This window comes from Bos grunniens, chromosome 25, assembly GCF_055505025.1.
Source record: "Bos grunniens cultivar Pamir isolate PY7600 chromosome 25, Bosgru_T2T1.0, whole genome shotgun sequence".
NCBI lineage: Eukaryota > Metazoa > Chordata > Mammalia > Artiodactyla > Bovidae > Bos > Bos grunniens.
This window is the reverse complement of record NC_141189.1, coordinates 20,847,604-20,867,634: the sequence shown is the minus strand read 5'-3', so window position 1 is coordinate 20,867,634 and position 20,031 is coordinate 20,847,604. Positions and strand designations below refer to the sequence as shown.

The 20,031-nt window shown below is 41.9% G+C and overlaps 1 protein-coding gene across 1 annotated transcript in view; it reads left to right on the top strand.

Annotated features, from left to right (window-relative positions):
• The first annotated feature begins 216 nt into the window (after positions 1 to 216).
• Positions 217 to 20,031, top strand: part of CACNG3 (calcium voltage-gated channel auxiliary subunit gamma 3) — a 100,696-nt gene continuing 80,881 nt past the window's right edge. Inside the window, exon 1 of the mRNA XM_086375292.1 lies at positions 217 to 1,027. Coding sequence (XP_086231418.1) covers positions 817 to 1,027 — 211 coding nt within the window. The 5' untranslated portion in view covers positions 217 to 816. The remainder of the gene's footprint in view (positions 1,028 to 20,031) is intronic.

Genomic DNA, 20,031 nt, shown 5'->3' with positions numbered 1-20,031 from the left:
GCGGGAGGAAGACCCACCCGTCGGTATCCCAGGTCTCTCGCCCGGGCGTTAGGAAGGCGGGGGTGCAGCAGCAGCAGAGGAGCTGTCCCTTCAGCACCACGGACCTAAAGCCTGGTCGTTAGGCAGGCGGAGGCGGGGCAACAGGCGGGGAGCTGTCCCTTCAGCACCGCGGACCTTTGCCCTCCGATGAAACCTCTCGGCCCCCGCCCCAGGACTGTCTTTTCTCCAGTTTGAGCGGGGGTGTCGGGAGCAGGCGGTGAGCTTTCCTGGGAGGCTGGGGAAGCAATGAACACTCTTCTCAGCGACTCGCCTCCCAGCAGTGCTATTTTTTGCCATCCGCCCTCACCCCCAGCACACGCGCTCGCACACACACGCACGCACGCACACACACACACACACACACACATAGCCCTCTCTGGATTTCTTTGCCTTGAGTCTCCCGGGGCTGTGAGGAGCTAGGCGCATCTCAGATTGAGCTGGCAGCTCCAGGCTCCAGAGCCATGCCCTGCACGGACCCTCATCCTTACCAAGCTCCCGAGGAATGAAAGGAAACCAGGGACCCTCAGAAGGCAGCGGTGATGTGGACCAACCCCCTGGAGCCTGCACCCTTCCGAGGGCCATAGGCGACCGAGGGAACTGGAGAGAGCTCCAGACAGGAAAACCCAGCTTTCCCAAAGTCCCTGTGGATGCCGACAAAAGGAGACCCGAATTTTTGGAATAGCCTGTCCTAGGTTACCCAGCTGCAGAGTGATTTTTCCCCTCTGGCATTGAATCTCCCTCTCCAACGCCCAGCCGTCCAGAGTACCATGAAGAATTATGAGGATGTGTGACAGAGGAGTCCAGATGTTGATCACTACTGTGGGAGCCTTCGCAGCTTTTAGTTTAATGACCATTGCAGTGGGCACGGACTACTGGTTATATTCCAGAGGTGTGTGCAGGACTAAATCTACAAGTGATAATGAAACCAGCAGGAAGAATGAAGAAGTAATGACCCATTCCGGGCTGTGGAGGACCTGCTGCCTAGAAGGTATTTACTAATTCCTCTCAATGGCCCCAAACAATCCAGTTTCTGATTTTTTGCTATTCCAGTGTGTGGTTGGGGAGACAGAGGCAGTGTTGGGGAAAGAGGATAGTTCGAATTATTGCCAAGAATTTGCAGATGTCCAGACTGTTCCAAGAAAGACTAATGCAGTGTGGGATGAAAGGGTTGGGTCTTGTTGGTCGTTTTTGGTATGAGCTTCATGAGATGAGATTTTGTGGCTCTCCGGGAAGCTTCTGCAGTTGAGAAAAGTCTTCAAATCTAAGATCCCCAGGCATATTGTGAACTACTTTGCTTTGATCTCTGGCTTTAGATGGGGTCTCTGGCTCTGCTTAAATTGCATTTCAGTGGGGAAGAGGTGACAAGAGAGGAAGGGAAGGAAGGGAAAGCGGCAGGGGGAGAGAGAGATTGATTATGACCTAGCCTGGCATACTCTCAGCTATTTCCTGATTTCACACCATAGTCTTATCAGTTTAACTTCTGAGTTTGGTCTAACTAGATATTTTCATGAACTTCCATTGCCAATCAGTTCCAGACTAACCTATATGAACCTCTACATGCACACACACACATATTTTATGAAAACATTAATACATGTTTCTCCATTTGGGATCAAAACAAAACTGAAGTCTAGGTATTTAGTGTCCACCTGTCTTCTTTCCTAAAGCATTTGCAAAGCCAACATATATTTCTATGACATTTGCATAAGACTGATTCTCAAGAATCACAGCATACCACTTCTCATTCAAAAAATTGAAGATTCATTCTAAATTACAATGAAGAGGACAAACTAATTTTAGAATGTCAAGCCTGTCTCGCTATAAACTTGCCTTCAGAACACCAGAAGTCACTCTCAGCATCATTGGGCAATGCCTGGATGTCAGTAGGAGTAAATTAAAAAATAGAGAAGGAAATCAAAGCTCTTTAGAGACTGTGTGCCTGAGGGGAAGGAACTGGATTAGAGGGGCAGAAGGGAGTTTTTTCAGGCTTCTGAGGAATCTGTGAAGCTTGTCATAGTGATGAGCAAGGAAATCTGTGTTTCCTGTGTGCTTTCCTTCCCTGCCTGCCATTGGTTCTCCATGCCTGCATTCCCACTGGCTGGCATTTGTCAGGGCTTCTTGAGAAGTTGCATTTACGTAAATTGCTTAGGAAATCGTGCTATGACATCACTTGCTAGTGTAATATTGCATCATTCCCTGGCCTTCGTCCCATGATCTGACACTCTGAACAACTGCTCTCCTGACTGTAGCACTACTAGAGTTGATTCTGTTTCCACCGCAAATTTGCAACTGGTGGGAAGCCCAGGTAGGAAAGGATGACTTTAAATGCAACAGGATTACTGCACTTGCTAGCTGAAGACCTTGGTAATGCCGCAAACTATCTATGTGACCTTGGCTAAGACATTTACCTATCCAACCCTGAGCATATTAATCTGGTAGATGATTATTTTGGGATAGGTATTCATGAATTAGCACTATCCAAGGGTCTTATTATAGCCAATGTACTGACAGAAATTCTTTCCTAAACTTTGACAAAAATCTGATATCTGTGATTATTTGTAGTCAGATATGGTGAAGTCATTTACCTTAGGGAAATGCCATAATTCTCTTTCCGATGTTAACAATAAGGAATTGAGCCATCTTTATAAAGCTGCAATTTGGTGGATGTTTTGGTGTCTATGTGATTCTAAGGATGACATAAAAAAAACCTGAAGTGGCTTCCAAGCCAAAAATGGCATATAGGTAGACCATGTTTCATTTATTTCCAAATTTTCTGCCTCTTTGATGTAAATCTGGGAATACATAATTAAACCCCAGTTTTGGCCTCCCTCATTAGGTCCTAAAATTCCTGAATCCTTGTTCAGAATTTCTCAACTGATGGTTTCACTTTTCTCCAACATCATGTCCTACACCCACAGTTTGTATAAGGAATTGGAATCCCACCCAGGCATTCTGTGGGCTTAGTGGGAGAAGTGAGGATTTGAATCAAGAAGAAATTGGATTATCCTAAGATATGTTCTTGGTCAGGTGAATTCTTCTAAGAAAATTTTCTTGCAGTCTCCTTGCAATGTGACCCAGGTATTTTATTTTTTACATTTTTGAAGTATTAATACAGTGAGCTGCACAAACTTTAATGAATCACAATGAAATTTTAGCTATGTGTTCACCCATATAATCAACACCAAAATAGGCCTAGATGAAATCTGAAGCTAAGATTTTCCTTCATGCAATGAACATATCAAGTGTTCAAGGAATTTGCAGGAGCATCTGCTTTATGCACGGGAAGACACATGCAGGAGGCAGCATCCATCTTCTGCTGGAATGAAGGTGTACAGCCATCTCCTGCTCCATAATCTCTTGTCTTCCAAAGCCTCAGCATCTTCATTTTACTGGCCCTTTAAGTGTCAAAGGATAACTGGGTGGGAGAGGGCATCCATACTTTTTTAAGAGTCATGAGAGAATGTGGCTATTTCGTACAAGAAGGAGAGAATGCTCCAGAGGGACATGACAGCTGTCTGCAAATATCTGAAGGGCTGTCATATGGAAAAGAGGCTCAAAATGTTCTATGTGGTCTCAAGAGGATAGAATTAGGAGCTAGAGGAAAACAAGTTTTACCTCAGTATAAGTAACTCTCCAATATGTCATAAGAAGCTTTCAGAGGTTATGAGTTGTCTACTACCAAAAATATTCAAGTATAAGAAAACTACATTAATTGTTTCCAGATTTAACTAGTCATCAGAATCACATAGAGAGCTTTAAAAACTAGATAATAAGGCCCCACAACTAGGTTCTTGGCCTCCATGGGTCTGCGGTAGGTCACTTGGAATCTTAATTTTCTGAAAGTCTTCCAAGCAATATATGTTAATGCCAAACCACATTGAGTATTTACAATGGGTCTGGGAATAACCATGTGTGTTAGGAAGGATCACATCTCTCAAGTGAGAGAAGAGATGTTTCCAGTTTTCTTTTCTGTAACTCAGCAGAACATCATACATATTTAGCACTTATTATGTGCTAGGATTGTGCAAAGAACTTTGAAAAATTAACTCTTTCATCTTCAAAGGCTGTCAGGGTGGTGGGTATAAGTATTAGCCTCATTTTACAGATGAGAAAACTGAGGCCTGGAGAAGTTATAGAACTTGCCCAAGGTCTCATACCTAAACTCAGCAGACACTACTGCACCTAAGCCATGTTGCTCCACCTAGCCCTTGCTAGAGAACATTAATTCATGCTCCAGAGGATAAGTTGCTACTGGTACAAATATAAGCCTGTGAGAGAACCCAAACACATGGGTTTTTCCATTCAGAAGCCCCAGATCCCACCATGCTTGTGCAGCATCTGCAGGGGTGTAGGAGCCACCAGACAGGCAAAAACTCAGAGGCAGTAAAGGACACTGTTTGAATGAAAAACCAATCGACCTATGTAGAGACACCCACACTGAGAAGCCAGAACAAATGCCTGACTCATTAGCTGGAAAGCACGCTAGGCATTCACAAGGCGGTGCCCCGACCTGCTGTGTGCTCTCAATGGCGGCGTGTGAATTTGAATGAGAACATGTTCCATATGTGATTCTCTCATTAAGAAACCTCTTGAAGTTGTAGGTATAATCAAAGGGATGTGTGTAGATAACAGAAAGACCACTGGCCTAGTAGGAAGGACGCCACCAGGTGCTAATCACATTCCTGTCTCTAGCAGTTGTATATGTTAGTACACGCAGCAGTTGTATATTAAACTGTGTATGTTATTTCCTCCTTTGGAGCTTAGTTCACCCAGTTCTAAAGAGAGAGCTTCCGGTAAGATTAGTAAGTAAGTAAAGTAGCTCTGTCGTGTCCGACTCTTTGCGACCCCATGGACTGTAGCCTACCAGGCTCCTCTGTCCATGGGACTTGCCAGGCAAGAGTACTGGAGTGGGTTGCCATTTCCTTCTCCATCAGGTAAGATTAGGAAGAAACAAATCCAAACATCCCTGTGGACTAGGCAAGTAATGTAAAGTGTGAAGTAAGTATTTCGCAGTCCTCTTAGCTCAGTTCTATTGTTGTGAGAAGAGGAGTAACACTGCAAATGAGCTGTCCATGGGATTCTCCAGGCAAGAATACTGGAGAGGGTTGCCATTTCCTTCTCCAGGGGATCTTCCCAACCCAGGAATCGAACCCGTGTCTCATGTCTCCTGCACTGGGAGTCGGGTTCTTTACCACTAGTGCCACCTAGGAAGCCCATGAGAAGATATCCAGTAACTGAAACTTGGCTTCAGTGTGGTGGCAACAGAGAGTGGTGGGGACTGCAGCAAACTGGGAACAATTGCTATGTGGCTTGAGTTGATTTTCACTCTGGGAAAATGGATCCCAAACTTGGCCCAATGCTCCAAATTTTAAAAAACCAGATGTTGAATCGTCTGACTTTTAAAATGTGGGCAACTGGCTTAACTTTTTAAACACACAGTTCCAGCCAAACCAAGCTCACTTTATGCCTGAATTTGCCCTGTGGGTTGCCTTTCGAGCCCTGAAAATGATCTAAAAGGCCCTTTAAATCCTAATTTCTGATATTTTCCGTAATGAAGTTGTCCTTCATTAAGCGAATTATCACTTTTTCAACTCATTAAAAAGTTGCTACTAAGAAAAACAAAAATCACTTCGGATTTTAGAATAGGGAACTTAAAATTATGAAAAAGAAGTTCAAGAAACTGATGTTTCTGCTACAGATGGGCCTGGATGATATCAAACATCTGGCTGAAAAACTGGAAAAAAAATTAGCCGGTCATTAGAAGTTCTCCCATATTTCCAAATCTCCAGATGGTTGACTTTTTCAGCCAGATGGGGTTCCAGCTTTATTTATGTGTTCAGAAGCCTTCGGGGAAGCTTCAAAGATGTGGTTGAGGACAGGGATGGGAGAAGGACATGAGTACTTCCTATGTACCAAGCCCATTCTAGGTGCTTTAACCTATATTAATTTACAATTTTCACATCTCCTATCTGCTCCCCAGTAGAATATAAACTCCATAAGGATGGAGATTCTTGTCTACGGGGGGCACTACTATATCCCCAGAGCTTAGAAACAGTACCAAGTAGACCCTTCTGCTCCTCTGCCCTAGATTAATGCTGCACCTCCCCTTAAATGTGGGTGCAGAATGCGTCTGAACTCTCTTTCCCACTCCTGACCTTCCTTGTTCCTTTCTCTCCACTTTTCTTCCTTGATCTTAAAATCCAAGAGGCAGACAAAAGAGAGAAATGGGATGGAGGCTTAAGGCAGGATGGGAGAGACTGACCATGACTGTGTTTGGGGGCAGGTTAGGATTTGGGGAAGTGGCAGAGGCTGAGGTGTGAGCATGACTGACATTCAGCCAGAAGATGTTTATATAGCCATACTAGATGTTAAAACATGGAAATACTTCCTTATCTGTTGATAAATAGTATCTGTTGGTTCCCCTTACTGATGAATTCAATATAATTTGACATGAGCTCTCTGTGTATTTTAAGAGAATTATGTTTTTGACAATTTGAATGGTATACTCCAACACATGAAAGTATCCCCAATAAAACCAGTCCTCACCAAAACCCCACCACTAGCCCTTCCTTGAACCTCTCAAACATCCATTAGATCCAACAAGTAAAAAGTAAAAACCTGGCCCAGCAGGGCCATCAGGATCGTGTTCCAGGCCTACAGAAGCATCAATTCTAATTGGCTCATCTTATGTCCTACTGGTGGTTAAATATTTTTGGATCTTACTCTTAGCTATGCCATTCTCGATGGAAAGAATTCTCTTTTTTCTACCTCAAATCCAGACTTCTACCTTCTGACTGTAGCATTCTACCCATCTGAGAAAGTAGATACCTCAGATATACTTTTTGCTTCATCATTTGAGATGTTATCTCTGGATTGGAATAAAGGCAAGTGACCTGCAATCCAAGGCTGGGTGATCAATGTGGGCTAGTAGCATGGATGATTACTGTGAGTTACCAGCACATATGGAGAAAAACAACAACAACAAGAAATCAGGCAAAAAGATGGGTATGCCCTTTTAATGTTTAATATCACAGGGTAGTGTCTGACAAGCTTACTTAAGTGGTCATCTAATTCCCTGGAAGTGTACCTTTGTTTGACCTAGCTTTTATTATAGATTCAGGCCTAGCTATATAGTTAAATGTTTACTTGTAGAAAACTTGGGAAGATGAACATTTATCTTTTTATTCAGTGGAGGTACAAATAGTTTCTGTTCATTAGAGGAGATAACTCCAAATGTTGTGGACAATTTGCCCATTCCCTAGGACATTAGTCAGTTTTATATATAACTTAACAATATTATTTCAGTTTTTTTCATCTAAAAAAAAAAACCATAACATCTTTCTTTGAGCCAGCTTTGTCATTCTGCTGGTTCCCTTCACTGATGAATTAAATAAAGTTTGACATAAGCTCGCTGTGTATTTTAGTAGAATTATGTTTTTAACAATTGAACATTCTACCCTAACATGTGAAAGTATTCCCAATAAAACCAATGTTTCTGAGATTGAAAAGAAGCCTACAAAAACTCCAAGATTGATTTTTTCCCCCTCATTCTATGACCCTGCTGAGAGCCCATTTTTCAATATAGAAGCAAATGGGCCTTTAATAATTTATGGAAGATCCCAAAGAATATTAAATAATAGCAGGGGCTTTGGGGTCAGGTAGACCTGGTTTCTTACCTGAATCCTGCCATTTTCTGGCTATACGACTTCAGAGATTGCCAACCCTCTGAGCATGAGTTTCTTTACCTATACAACAAGGAAACAAAAGTAGCAAGTACTTTCACCTGTTTCTTTCTTAGTTCTTAATTTATGTCTTATGGTTCCTTCATGCCTCTAAATAATATGTTGACTAGTAGTCCTTGATTCATGCGTTTTTAGACAAGATGCATTTTCTAAGACAAATGATTTTGCTTTCTTACACTACTACCCTTCCTTCAATACTTTTAGTTTCCCAATAAGTTACCTGTGGCTTCCAAGAAGAATCATTCATAAAGCCTGAGGGCAGCTGGCATCTCATTCCTGGACTGGATACTAGCTGAGGCAGCACGACTGCTCATCTGCTCATGTGCACATTTTAGCAAGGAAGTCAGAAGACAAGAGCAGGGCTGAGAGAGAGAGTGGCAGTGGGGCAGCCTGTTCGGAAGGGAGAGGTCTTATGAGTTGAGTGGATCTATGGTGGATACCTGAGAGCTTATGCCATTTTGTTCACATCCCACCCAAGAGAATAGCCAGTTAGGCAAGTAGACCCTAGACAGGGCTACATGATATTCAGGAAGATTGCCCTGCAGTCTGTTGCCCTGCACAGGGCTGCCTGGCCAAGGGGTCAAGCAGAGATTAACAGTCAGTCCATGTGCCATTCCCCAAACCACACCTGTTGATCCAGAACTGAGTCTATCCAAAGGGAGGCAGACCTTTAAAAGCATAAGGGTTCTGTATGGGGCAACTGCAGGTCCAGCAGCATAGGGCTATGCATTGCCAGTGATGGGAGCCACGGTGGGATGGCAAAGACTGACCAGACTCAGGTATCTCACATCAGGGAAGGAAGTTGCAGTGGAAGGTCCACAGGGCCTCCAGTAACTAATGCACATGCTTCTAATGGGAAGTCAATGTGTTGACTCCTGCATGCAGAGAATCTGACCATCAGTGTTAGATGCAGGAACAGTAGCAATGAACAGTAACGCTTTGCAAATCCACCCGCTAAATAAAGTGACATTTTGGCCTTTTTCCCTTCCTGTTCTTGGCCACAGCATACTGAATTTACTCCCAAATGAAAGAGGGAAGAGTAAGGAAATAGCTTGCAACCAGGTATGCAGTTGCAAGTTTTAACAACCAACAGTGGCTGGAAAGTTATGAAATCTGCCCAAAATATCACTAAGAAAATGAGGGATTGGACATAACACAGTTGAAAGCCAAAATAAAACAGTTGCCTCATTATATGCCACTTAGTTGAGACTTATCAATAAATAGGAAATATGTCATCACGCTTTGTCTTTAAATTCTAAAAGTTGAAAACTCAGTGATGTACTATGTAGGTACTATGATACATAATTATATTTCAGGAGTTGGCAAATTACAGCCAATGGGTCGGATTTGGCCCATGGTTTATTTTTGTGTAATCCAAAAGCTAAGACTATTTTGTACATTTTCAAATGGCAGAAAAAATTAAACAATATCCCCAAATATTTCACAATACATAAAAATGATAAGAAATTCAAATTTCAGCATTATATAACTCTTAGTGTTGTATATTTTTAAATTATGGAAATTTGTTTTCTTTCCTGTTATGTTAATACCTATATAGTATCCTCAATTTTGCTGCTTGGCCTGCAGAGCCTAAAATATTTACTGTCTGGCCCCTTAAGCAAAAGTAGTTTGCCAATCCCTGCTACACCTCACTGCAGAGATATGTAGGAATCTACAATAACAATTTATTTCGAGAAGTACCCTTTGTATTCCCAAGAGTGTTGAATTTCTTTCTTTTTTCCTGGTACTACGTTGCCTTTATCATAGACTGTCCATCTGATCAGGTATTCAGGTATTCTGTCCTCTCTTCTTTCCTGAAGAACTCTCATTTAGTTCTTTGCCCAGGCAGTCCTTGTCCTCTTTCTGAGCCATGAAAAGTTTGAAAGCAAGTCAACGAGATCTTCCCCTCTCTAATGGTATCTAAGGAAGACAGCCCCTGCCAAGGTATGTAAGGAAAAACATCTGTTGGAGCCGGCAAGAGAAGAAAACTTTGGTAACCTGTGTTCTGGTGGCTACGAAGAAATTAAAAAAAAAAAATCCTAGAGGCAGACTGAAGTAGACTCAATCAGACATGGCTACTGGGTGAGTGAGGGTGAAGAAATTAAGTCCACAAGAGGCAGCTGGTATTGAAAATCTAGACAGAGCTACTCATCCATATAGTTCCAAGAATAAGGTTCATATGATTATGAAACTCCATGAAAAATATTATATGAATGGGCACTTTTTTAGAAGTAGTTTCATTCTCCCAAAGTGTTAAGAATCAGTAATACAGAGTTTAGGGCAGTGAAGAAACCTGGGTTGATACTTAGGATCATCTAGGCATAGGTGGTAATTGAAGACACAAGAGTACACAAGAAATGGCAGAAAAACCCCAGATGACTACAAAGAGGGAAACTGACAGAACCCCTCTAAGTAACATTAATACTATGGGGCAAGGATCAGGGAAAAAAAAAAAAAGTGAAAGTGTTAGTTGCTCAGTCGTCTGACTCTTTCTGATCCCATGAACTATAGCCCATCAGGCTCCTCTGTCTACGGGATTCTCCAGGAAAGAATACTAGGGTAGGTAGCCATTCCCTTCTCTAGGGGATCTTCCTAATCCAGGGATCGAACCCAGGTCTCCTGCATTGCAGGCAGATTATTTACCATCTGAGCCATCAGGGAAGCCCCATGGATCAGAGGAACTTGTGAAAATTTAAAAACAACAAGACCAACAACAACCAGAAAAAAGAGAACTGAAGAGGAGAAAGAATTCAGGATTTAAATACCATTTTGAAGTCTACTAAGGCTTGCTCCAAAACGATGCAAATGAACAGAAACATCTGGTGCTAGAAGCTATCTGGCTTAGATAGCTCCTAGCAAGATGGAAAGTCAACATCAGTAGGCTATTTCCTGGGTTTGTGGGTCCCACAAAAGGGCCTGCTTCCAGGATAGGTCTGCCCTTCCTTCTAGGATTGGTAAGCAGGTGAGATATCAAGGTGGACCCTGGAGGATGCTTCTAAGGAAGTTGCTGAAGGAGAGAATGGGTCATGAGAATTCCAGAAAGAAGTGCCAAGGAAATAGTAAAATAATAATTAGCTAACACTTAATGAACACCTTCTGTGCACGAAGCTATGATTACTGGAGCAGATTGAGCGTTCATTTAGGGGCTAACTCCTGAGCATTTATTTATTTATTTAACAGACACATGCTTTATGCCAAGCACTGTTGTAAGTGAGCACTTGACAAACATTATTTAATCCTCATGCATTCTTCCGAAGGTAGCCATTACTATTCTCCCCATTTTACAAATGAAGGGATGCGGACCCAGAAGGGACATGGTTAATGAGAGGCAGAACTGGAATTCTGATCCCACCCTGTGTTGCCTTTCGTTACTGTACTCTATCTGCTTGGCCTGCTTGGCAGAGGATGAGATGATGGGATGGCATCATCGACTCAATGGACATGAGCTTAAGTAAGCTCTGGGAGTTGGTGATGGACAGGGAAGCTCTGGCATGCTGCAGTCCATGAGGTCTCAAAGAGTCGGACATGACTGAGCAACTGAACTGACCTGCTTGGCTAAGCACTTAGTGTAGACAGAAGGAACTGATTCTCATAATAGCCCTGGGGACAACCAGCAGGCCTCTCCCACCAATAACGACACTGAGGCTTGGACGATTGAAGATCACCAGCTAGGTGGTGGCAGGGCTGGGACTTGAACCAGAAAATTCACCCTAATCTCCACACTGCACTGTCTTAATATAAGATTCAAGGCCTGGTGGGCTGGGCTTCTCTAATCTTCCCACTCCTGTAACCAGGAGAGTTTGATGTTAGTCATGGCTCTGAACCATTCAACAGATGGAACTGTGGTGAAAAATAATTAACCCAGCCTTTGCCAACTTTTATTACAAAACCAGAAGCAAGATCAAGGGAAAGATATGGTAGAGCTAGTGAGACTGAGATATGGTAGCAGTAGGTTCTGAAGAAACACCACCTCTGAATAAAAGGTAAGTTGAAAAAAATTAAAAGGCAACACCAAGCATTTGAAATAAGAGCAATGTTTCTTTTCCAGAGTTTGACTAGAGGCAGATGAGTAAACTATTAGAGACTCTTGCATCCTCTACCTTAAATTTGTGGTGTTTGCAAACTTAAGAGTGCCATTAGATTCATGGGTGTCCCACTTCCTGAGGACTAGACTTGGGCACATCATTTATTTGACTTCTTTGAGCTTTACATTCTGTGTCAGGCAGGAGGAGTCAAGGTGTCTGACTTGGGTAACTCTGGTACTTAGGGTCTGCAGCCTGATTCTCACGCAGTACCCAAGGCCAAAGACATCTTTGAAGAGCACCTGAGTCACACCAGACATGCCAAAGACTCTTGTACCACCAGCTCTAGCTCTTAGTGACCTTGGGCGTGAGTAGGCTCACAATAGGCTGCTGAGGTGAGCTTGGGGCAGCAAGACTTAACACCATCGATCCACCTTTTAATTTTCATGTTATAAGAAATACTATCACATGTTATCTATCACATATGCTTTTTGGAGAATATGTAACATATAGCATATATGTAGCATATAACACATGGAGCATGTGTAACATATAACATATATAACATATAACATATGTCTCCTCCCTTTAAAATATTTGCTAATTTATTTTTGGCTTCATCAAGTCTTACTTGCAGCATGCAAGATCTGTGTTGTAGGAGGTAGGCTTCTCTCTAGCTGTGGCACACAGGCTCAGTAGTTGTGACGCATGGGTTTAGTTGGCATATGGGTTCTCAGTTCTCCAAGCAGGGATCGAACCTGCATACCCTGCATTGCAAGGCAGATTCTTAACCACTGGACCATAAGGGAAGTCTCCCGGACACTTTATCCACCACATTTCCCTGAACCACTGCCTAGAACAAGAGCCTGGCACACAGTTGATGCTTAATAAATATACATTGAATTTATTGCTTGTGAGTAAGTAATTTCATTACCTTGAATTTCTCTGAGTGAATCCATGCTAATCCCTGACAATCGTTGTTCTGCCATTAAGTGCTTACAAACTACTTTTAAAATAATGTATCCTATAATCCCTGCCACAATGAATGGTAATTCAACAGTCTGTGTTTTGAACAAGTCTGACGTGAAGATCTCAATATTGTTTGTCCATAGCTCACTTTCCATTTTTTTCCCCTCAAAGATGATCCATAATATTTTAACCATCTCATTTAAAATTTCCCTCCATATCCTGGGTGCAAACTTGGGGAAGGAAAAAAGAAAATACATGTTGTGTGAGACATATTGTGTACAGATCCGGCAGGCACTGTTTCTATTCCTTGTGCTTCAGATTCTGTATATATTTGGTTACCTGCATATTTAGGAAATGGAATTTCCACCACTCTATATTCTGCAGCGTATGCTATTCAGCATCATGCATAGCTGCCTTGGAATACAATAATACCTACCTGTTAAATTAAAGTGACTCCGAACCTCATGGGTAATAGCTGAGGTGTCTTCCATCACCTCATCTATTACAAAATTCTACTGTCACCTACGGAAATTGATTTTGGCATTGAGCCATTAATACAGATGCATATTTACAACAAACCATTCTGACCCTTTGCAAATCACAGGACGGCAGAACCAATTAGCTGTTTATCAACTTAAAATGTCTTAAAATATGTACTACCAAGTAAGTCCCGGCTTTTCAAAATATTGCTTTTCACCAAAGATGAATCTGGCTTGCAATCAAAATGCCTTAAGTGTTTAGAGAAAAAGAAAAAGATCAAATCAACAGGCAATGATGTTAATCTGAGTCAAAGGCCTGCTGCACAGCATCATAATTGCTCTTTTCTGCTTTTTCACTCTGTGCTGAGTGATGGCTTAGCTCTGAGCAGTGGGGAAATGGCAAGGGTTGGGTTCTAAGAGATAATAAGGTCTGAACCAAGGAAAATTCATTCTGGGCCACCCCCAAAGATGATTTTCCAGTTGGAGTCCCTGGGGCTGAGCATAGGAAATGGAGAGTCTTAGCCCAAGACCGGGGACTTTCTCCAATCTCTCTTAAAGCAGGCAGAAGAATGGGGTGGGGGAGGAGTGTGAAATTGTAAACAGCATGGTCAAGGTCAGCTTCCCTGAGAAGGTGACATTTAGCCCCAAATTTGAAAGAGGTAAGGAACCAAGTCAGATGGGAAGAACGTTCCTGCCAGGCAGAAGGAACAGCAGGTGCAAAGGCCCTGAGAGGGGAGATGCCTTGGGTGTTTAAGGAGCAAGGAAGTCAGTGTGACTGGACAGGATGAGTGAGGAGGAAGAGAGAACAGGTGAGAAAGATGGAGGTCGGAAGGAAGTAGTAAGAACTTGGACTTTGAGTGAACTGGAAGCCTTTGGAAGAGTTTTTTAATTAATTTACTTCTTTGGCTGTGTGGGGTCTTAGTTGTGGCACACAGGATCTTCGGTTACAGCACATGGATTCTCTGGCTGTGGTGCTTAGGCTCAGTAGTTACAGTAGGCAGGCTTAGTTGCTTCGAGACATGTGGAATCTTAGTTCCCTGACCAGGGATCGAACCCACATCCCCTGTATTACAAAGCAGATTCTTAACCACTGGACCACCAGGAAAGTCCCTGAAAGAGTTGAATCCCAGGAATGACGTATTCTTGGATTTGCTGTGTCTGAGTCTTCTCACCTGCATTATTTGCTGCTTGACAGAAGGAGAACTTTGAACTGTGACCTTTCTTGCTTCCACCAGGCAAGAACTTCAGCTCTAACCTTTAAAACTTTCATCCCACCTGGTCCCCATGCTTCTCTAAGACTGGGCACAGTGGAATAGCATCTCTTCAGCCTCCTCTTCCTTCTTCTCCTGAAAACAAGCCACGGTCCCTCACTGTTTTCAGCATCATATTTCTCACTGTGAGGAAATGGGGTTTAAATGAAATGACAATGATGCGGAAGTTTCTAATGCTTTCTGGATCTTACAAAGCTCTTGGAGTCATCATTCCTGTTGGGTAACCCCTTCCTGACTCACAGATTATCCCAGTCAGGCTGGCATCTTCTCCTGTGCTCTGGTCCCTCTTCTCAGCCTGGAGAGACAATAAGACACTTCGAAGTAAGTGGTTTGCATTTGAGGGAACCTCCAGTCTGCCTCCTGCTCTGTGAGGGCTTATTTAACACCTACTATGTGCCAGACACTGTTCTGGGTGCCCAGGATTCAGCAGAAAATAGACAAGTTCACAGTTGTGTAGGAAAGATGCTGAGTGCACCTAGATGAACAGTTCAGGATTCTCCCAGGACATAGACCAGGGGATCCTGGATTAGGCAGGGGGACTATTCACTGTCACAGCAATGATCTCTTAGGGCTTGTGTGTCCCCAAGGTGCCTGGCCTACAATATGTGTTCAGAACACATTTGTCTAATGCACGAAGAAACTTGTGGAGGGCACACAGAGGAGAGCTGACCTCTGCCAGGTGCTGGGGGCTGGAGTAGAAATGAATTCAGAGCCCGTGGCTTTTTATCCTTCAGCAGAGGGGAAAGAGAACAGAAAAACAGTCTACCTAAAGGTCCATGGAGACTAACTGATGACACATCTGTCTCTTTTTCGAAATTCTTTGAGCTTTTTAAAAAACAAATAATCTTGGATATTTGATTTTTGTCACGTTCTTTTGAGTGGCATATTTTTCCTATTGTATTTTCCTAATTAAAACACCTTGAATATAAAAGTAATAGAAAAACATATCCTCAATATCAACTTTTAAAATAAAATCGACAAGGCAAGTTTTCCCCTGGGCTCTTACAGCAATCTCATCCCCTTACCCCCAAACTATTGCTACTTCAGTTTGATGAATCTCTAATAAATATTATTTCCCTTCTTTTCCGGTCTACCATGTCAAGAAGATTAGAAAGCATATATTTTTCTCTTCCAGTTCAAATTATTCATAATTTACTCAAAAGCTTTAAAATGGTATCTTACAATTTATTAAGATATTTAATCATGCACACTATTTTTAAAAATCAAATCATACAGAAGGGCTTTTAATGACAAGCATGTACTTCAGGGGGCTTCACCCCTTCCCACTTCAAGTACTACTCCTTAGAGCAAGCTTTTTTTAAAAAAAAAAAAACATTTCTGATTCAGTTCCTCTGGTGGTTACATCCACATCTCTAAATAGTATGTTTCTTCTTTGATAAACATATCATAAACATTTTTTGATTTATAATCTATTGACTTCCTGCCATAATAGGCAAGGATTTAGCTAACTCACTCTACCCTCTGTATTGATTATCTTTCTAATTTCTAAAAATAACATTAATCTTCATTTCTTTTTCCAGCCACCTTGGGAAGAACATCTTTGCTTCCCACTTTGCAGAATGAGGATGTACATATACCCTCCTTCCTACCCACCCATGTCTGTCAGTTATGTTTGGACTTTTTCATGGTCAAGATTCACTCCATTTGCATTCTATTCTATAAATATGCTAATGTCTTCCATGCTGGGGCTATAGATTGACTCTGGAGTTTGAAAAACAAATGAACATTATTATGATTATGTAGACAATGTTTGATACAAAGCTAAGTTGTTTTCTAGGATTACATGTTTTTCTTTATGCTTTCAATGTCATTGCAATCTGAGTCATTCAAAGATAAATGTCCTTATGGAGTCTCCTTTCTAACGCTCAACTAGTTGTTCAAAATCATTCCATATATTATTTGCTACAGTTTTCATTTTTCCTGGAGTTTCTGATTGACTCAAAGAGTTTTCTAACTGGTCATTTAAGAGCAAAATTAGGCTTTTTAAACAGAAGCCCTGTGGCAGGGAAAGGAACGTTTTGGAAAAAATCACTCCGCCTTGTTTTTTTTCCTGTTTCCTCAGTACAGGGTAGTGGTTAAGAACTCAACTCCTACAGTTAGACTAGTTGGGTTCAAATCCCAGGTCAACCGCATATGGTTATATAACTTTGGATTTGTCCACTAATTTCTCTGTGTGTTTCCTCATCTATAAAGTGGTGATTATTACTCATAAGGTTGTTTCAGGGATTTAATGAGTTAGTCCTTGTATAGCACTTAGAGCAGTGCCTGGCACACGGGAGTACTAACTTGGTGTTGGTTGTTACCATCCTCCTGTGATAAACAGATCAGACAAAATCTGCCCATTGGCACTGTTCTGCCAACAGCAAGGACTCGCCCAGGCTATAGTTACCACTGTACTGTTAGTCCCCAAGAATTTTCAGTCTTGGCTTTCCTGAGGCAAAGCCAATGATGTAGCTGATTGCAGACCCTATCAAGAAACAAAATTCATGATTTTTGGTGATACACCTTGGACCTGATTCCTTTCATACTGGTTGATGTATGTGGTCAAAATGTCGGGGAATATGTATTCTAGAATATCCCCCAACTGAGCCACAGTGAGGAACCATTAGCACTTAATACATAACAGTAGCAAGGGCATACTGAGTACCTGTATGCATTATCTCCCTTAGTCCTCTCAAGAGCACTATGGGGTATTTATACTTACTTTACCAATGAGCAAATGGGCTCAGATGGCAAAGAAGCTGCCTGCAATGCAGGAGACCCAGGTTCAATCCCTGGGTCGGGAAGATCCCCTGGAGAAGGGAATGGCAACCCACTCCAGTATTCTTGCCTGGAGAATCCCATGGACAGAGGAGCCTGGAAGGCTACAGTCTGTGGCGTTGTAAAGAATTGGACATGACTGAAGCAATTCAGCACACACATGCCAGTGAACAAATGGAACTCAGAGAAGTAACTGTTCAGATTCTCACAACTTGTGAGTGGTCGTAGAAGTGAGATTGAACTCCGGGTCTTTTAAATCTGAAAACTGATACCCTTAAGGCTGCTGTCAAGAGTCCTCAAAATGTCTTTTGTTAACTACGGAGCCTCCCAACATCATTTCATGGGGTCTGCAAAGTCAAAACTATTTCATAGTGATAATAAAATGTGATTTGCCTTTTTCACTGTATTGACATTTGCACAGATGATGCAGAAACAAAGGTGGAGAACACTCCTGAAGTCTGGAATAATGGCAATACGCCAAGTGGTTCCAGGTGTCACAGTGTTCACCACCGCCACCCACTCACAGTGAAAGGAAGTGCTAGTTTCACTTTGTATGTAACAACACGGGAAGGACAGGTAAAGTACTTCCACCATAAACCAAAAGCCACCGCTGGTCTCCAGCAAAGCCACTTGTGCCACTGAGGTGCGAGCTGAACTAGCTGCTTTTCCCCCATGAAACACCCTATTTACTTGAAAGGATGACTGACAGGCAAATTATGGTTATTCAGACTTGGGTATTTGGCAGACATTTTCTCGAAAATGAGCTAAGTGAGCCTGTCACTTCAAGGAAAGCAACTGACAGTGTTTATTGCCAAGGAAAAAAATTCAAGGTTGCAAGTAAAATTACAATTTTGTTTCTATCTGCCCCCATAAGTGAATGCAATTTTTTTTCTATTTGTAATGAAATGTGCCAAATTTGGAAGGTTTGTATAACTCAGTGAGCTGATATTTCCCGAGTGACCAATGCATGATGTTAAAAATGATCCCTGGATAAATGATTCATTCAAAATACAGGATTAGAAAGAGCCATGGATTTTAATGTACTAGAGCATAAAATGTTAATGCATATGTTTTCAAACTCCACATTGCAACTAGCCATTTAAAAAAAAAAAACTGCTTGATGAGTTTTGGTGTACTATCAAAGGAGATATCCGTGATCATCTTCAAAGGCTATTCAAATTCATTGATCTTTGCAGAGCACATATTTGTATGAGGCTAGGTGTTCTTCATATATTTCAACAAAACATTTGACAACAGATCTAATGCAGAAGCATATATGAGAACCTACCTCTTTTTTTTTTTTCTATCAAGCCAGACAATAAAGAGATTTGCAAAAATGCAAAACCAAATGCCACTCTTCTCACGTTTTTTGTTTTAGAAAATAAAGCTATTTTCATATAAATATGTTATTTATGTTAGCATGCAATTGGGTCTATCATTGTTTTCAAATGAATATGAATTTTTCTGAGTTTTATTTTCTAATACAGGAAATACTGTTAGATTTAATGCACAGAAATATCTCAATAATGTGCACAAGTGTAATAGGAGTCCTGAGACCAAAACACACCAGAATCTCTTTATAGATAAACTTTTACTCTTGTTGACAAACTTCAAGTGGTCGAGGAGAGAAACTAAAGAAGCCATGTTCACACTTTTGTCAGAAGCTTTCCTTCTAGTTCTGTCTTTTCTTTTCCGCTGGGACCTAAAACACGGTCCCTTGGCACATTCTGGTCTCTCTGTTTTTGAGTCCTCTTTAGTTGCAGCTGAGCTCAGCCATTGTTCGCCCATCACTGGGATGTAAGAGGCAATGTGAGATTCCAGCAGGCACTGAAAGAGGTGTCTTTGATTAAAATGCAACCCTGCTGGTATCAAGTTTGACAGGGCCTGAAGGATTCACCGTGTCTTGTGTCTTTGTTCACAAACACTGACAAAGCTTAGCCATGTCCTCACAAAGAAGGGAAAGCTCGGGATTTGTGGTGTGATTCCTTACATGTGAGACAAAGCAGAGGGCAGGGAAACTGAGCTGTGAGTCCTCAGGATTCTGTGGGTAAGGATTTAAATTGATAAATTGTCTGTCTTCTACCTCAAAGTAAAGGAGACCATGTGTGAGGATGAAAAAATTCAGAAATGGAAGGGACTACTGAACAGTCACTGAACAAATATTTCTTGTGCCCAGTCCTAGTGCTAGGCACTGGGAAACAAAGAGAAAAATGGGAAATCAGAGGGAGGCTTGGGGATGCTTCCAGAAACGGCTGTTCCTGTTTGCGTGTTGTTTTACCAGCCCCACATCCACCCCACTTTTCTGGTAAAAGTACTCTGTTTTTCTTTTCGGGGTTACCATGTCACCCTATCACTCTGTCCACATGATTTGAGAGGAACTGACTCCAGCCTGACCCTCTGGATGAGCATGTGACTCAGGAATGACCTTGACAATTATAAAAAATTTAAGCTAAGTAGCGGTTCTCAATATGGTATAATTTTGCTCCCCATGGGACGGACATTTGGCAAAGCCTTGCGACATTTTTGGTCATCACGACTTGGTAGGAGTGTGGGGGAGTACTCCTGCATCTTGTGGCATCAGGGGATGTTGCTAAATGCTCTGCAATGCACAGGAAAGCCCCCACAGTGGAATTTTCTAGTTCTACGTGTCAACAGAGCGGGGGTTGATAGCCCTGATCGAAAGATAATAGGAAGACATTGAAAGGTTTTAAGCAGAGGAGTAATGCAA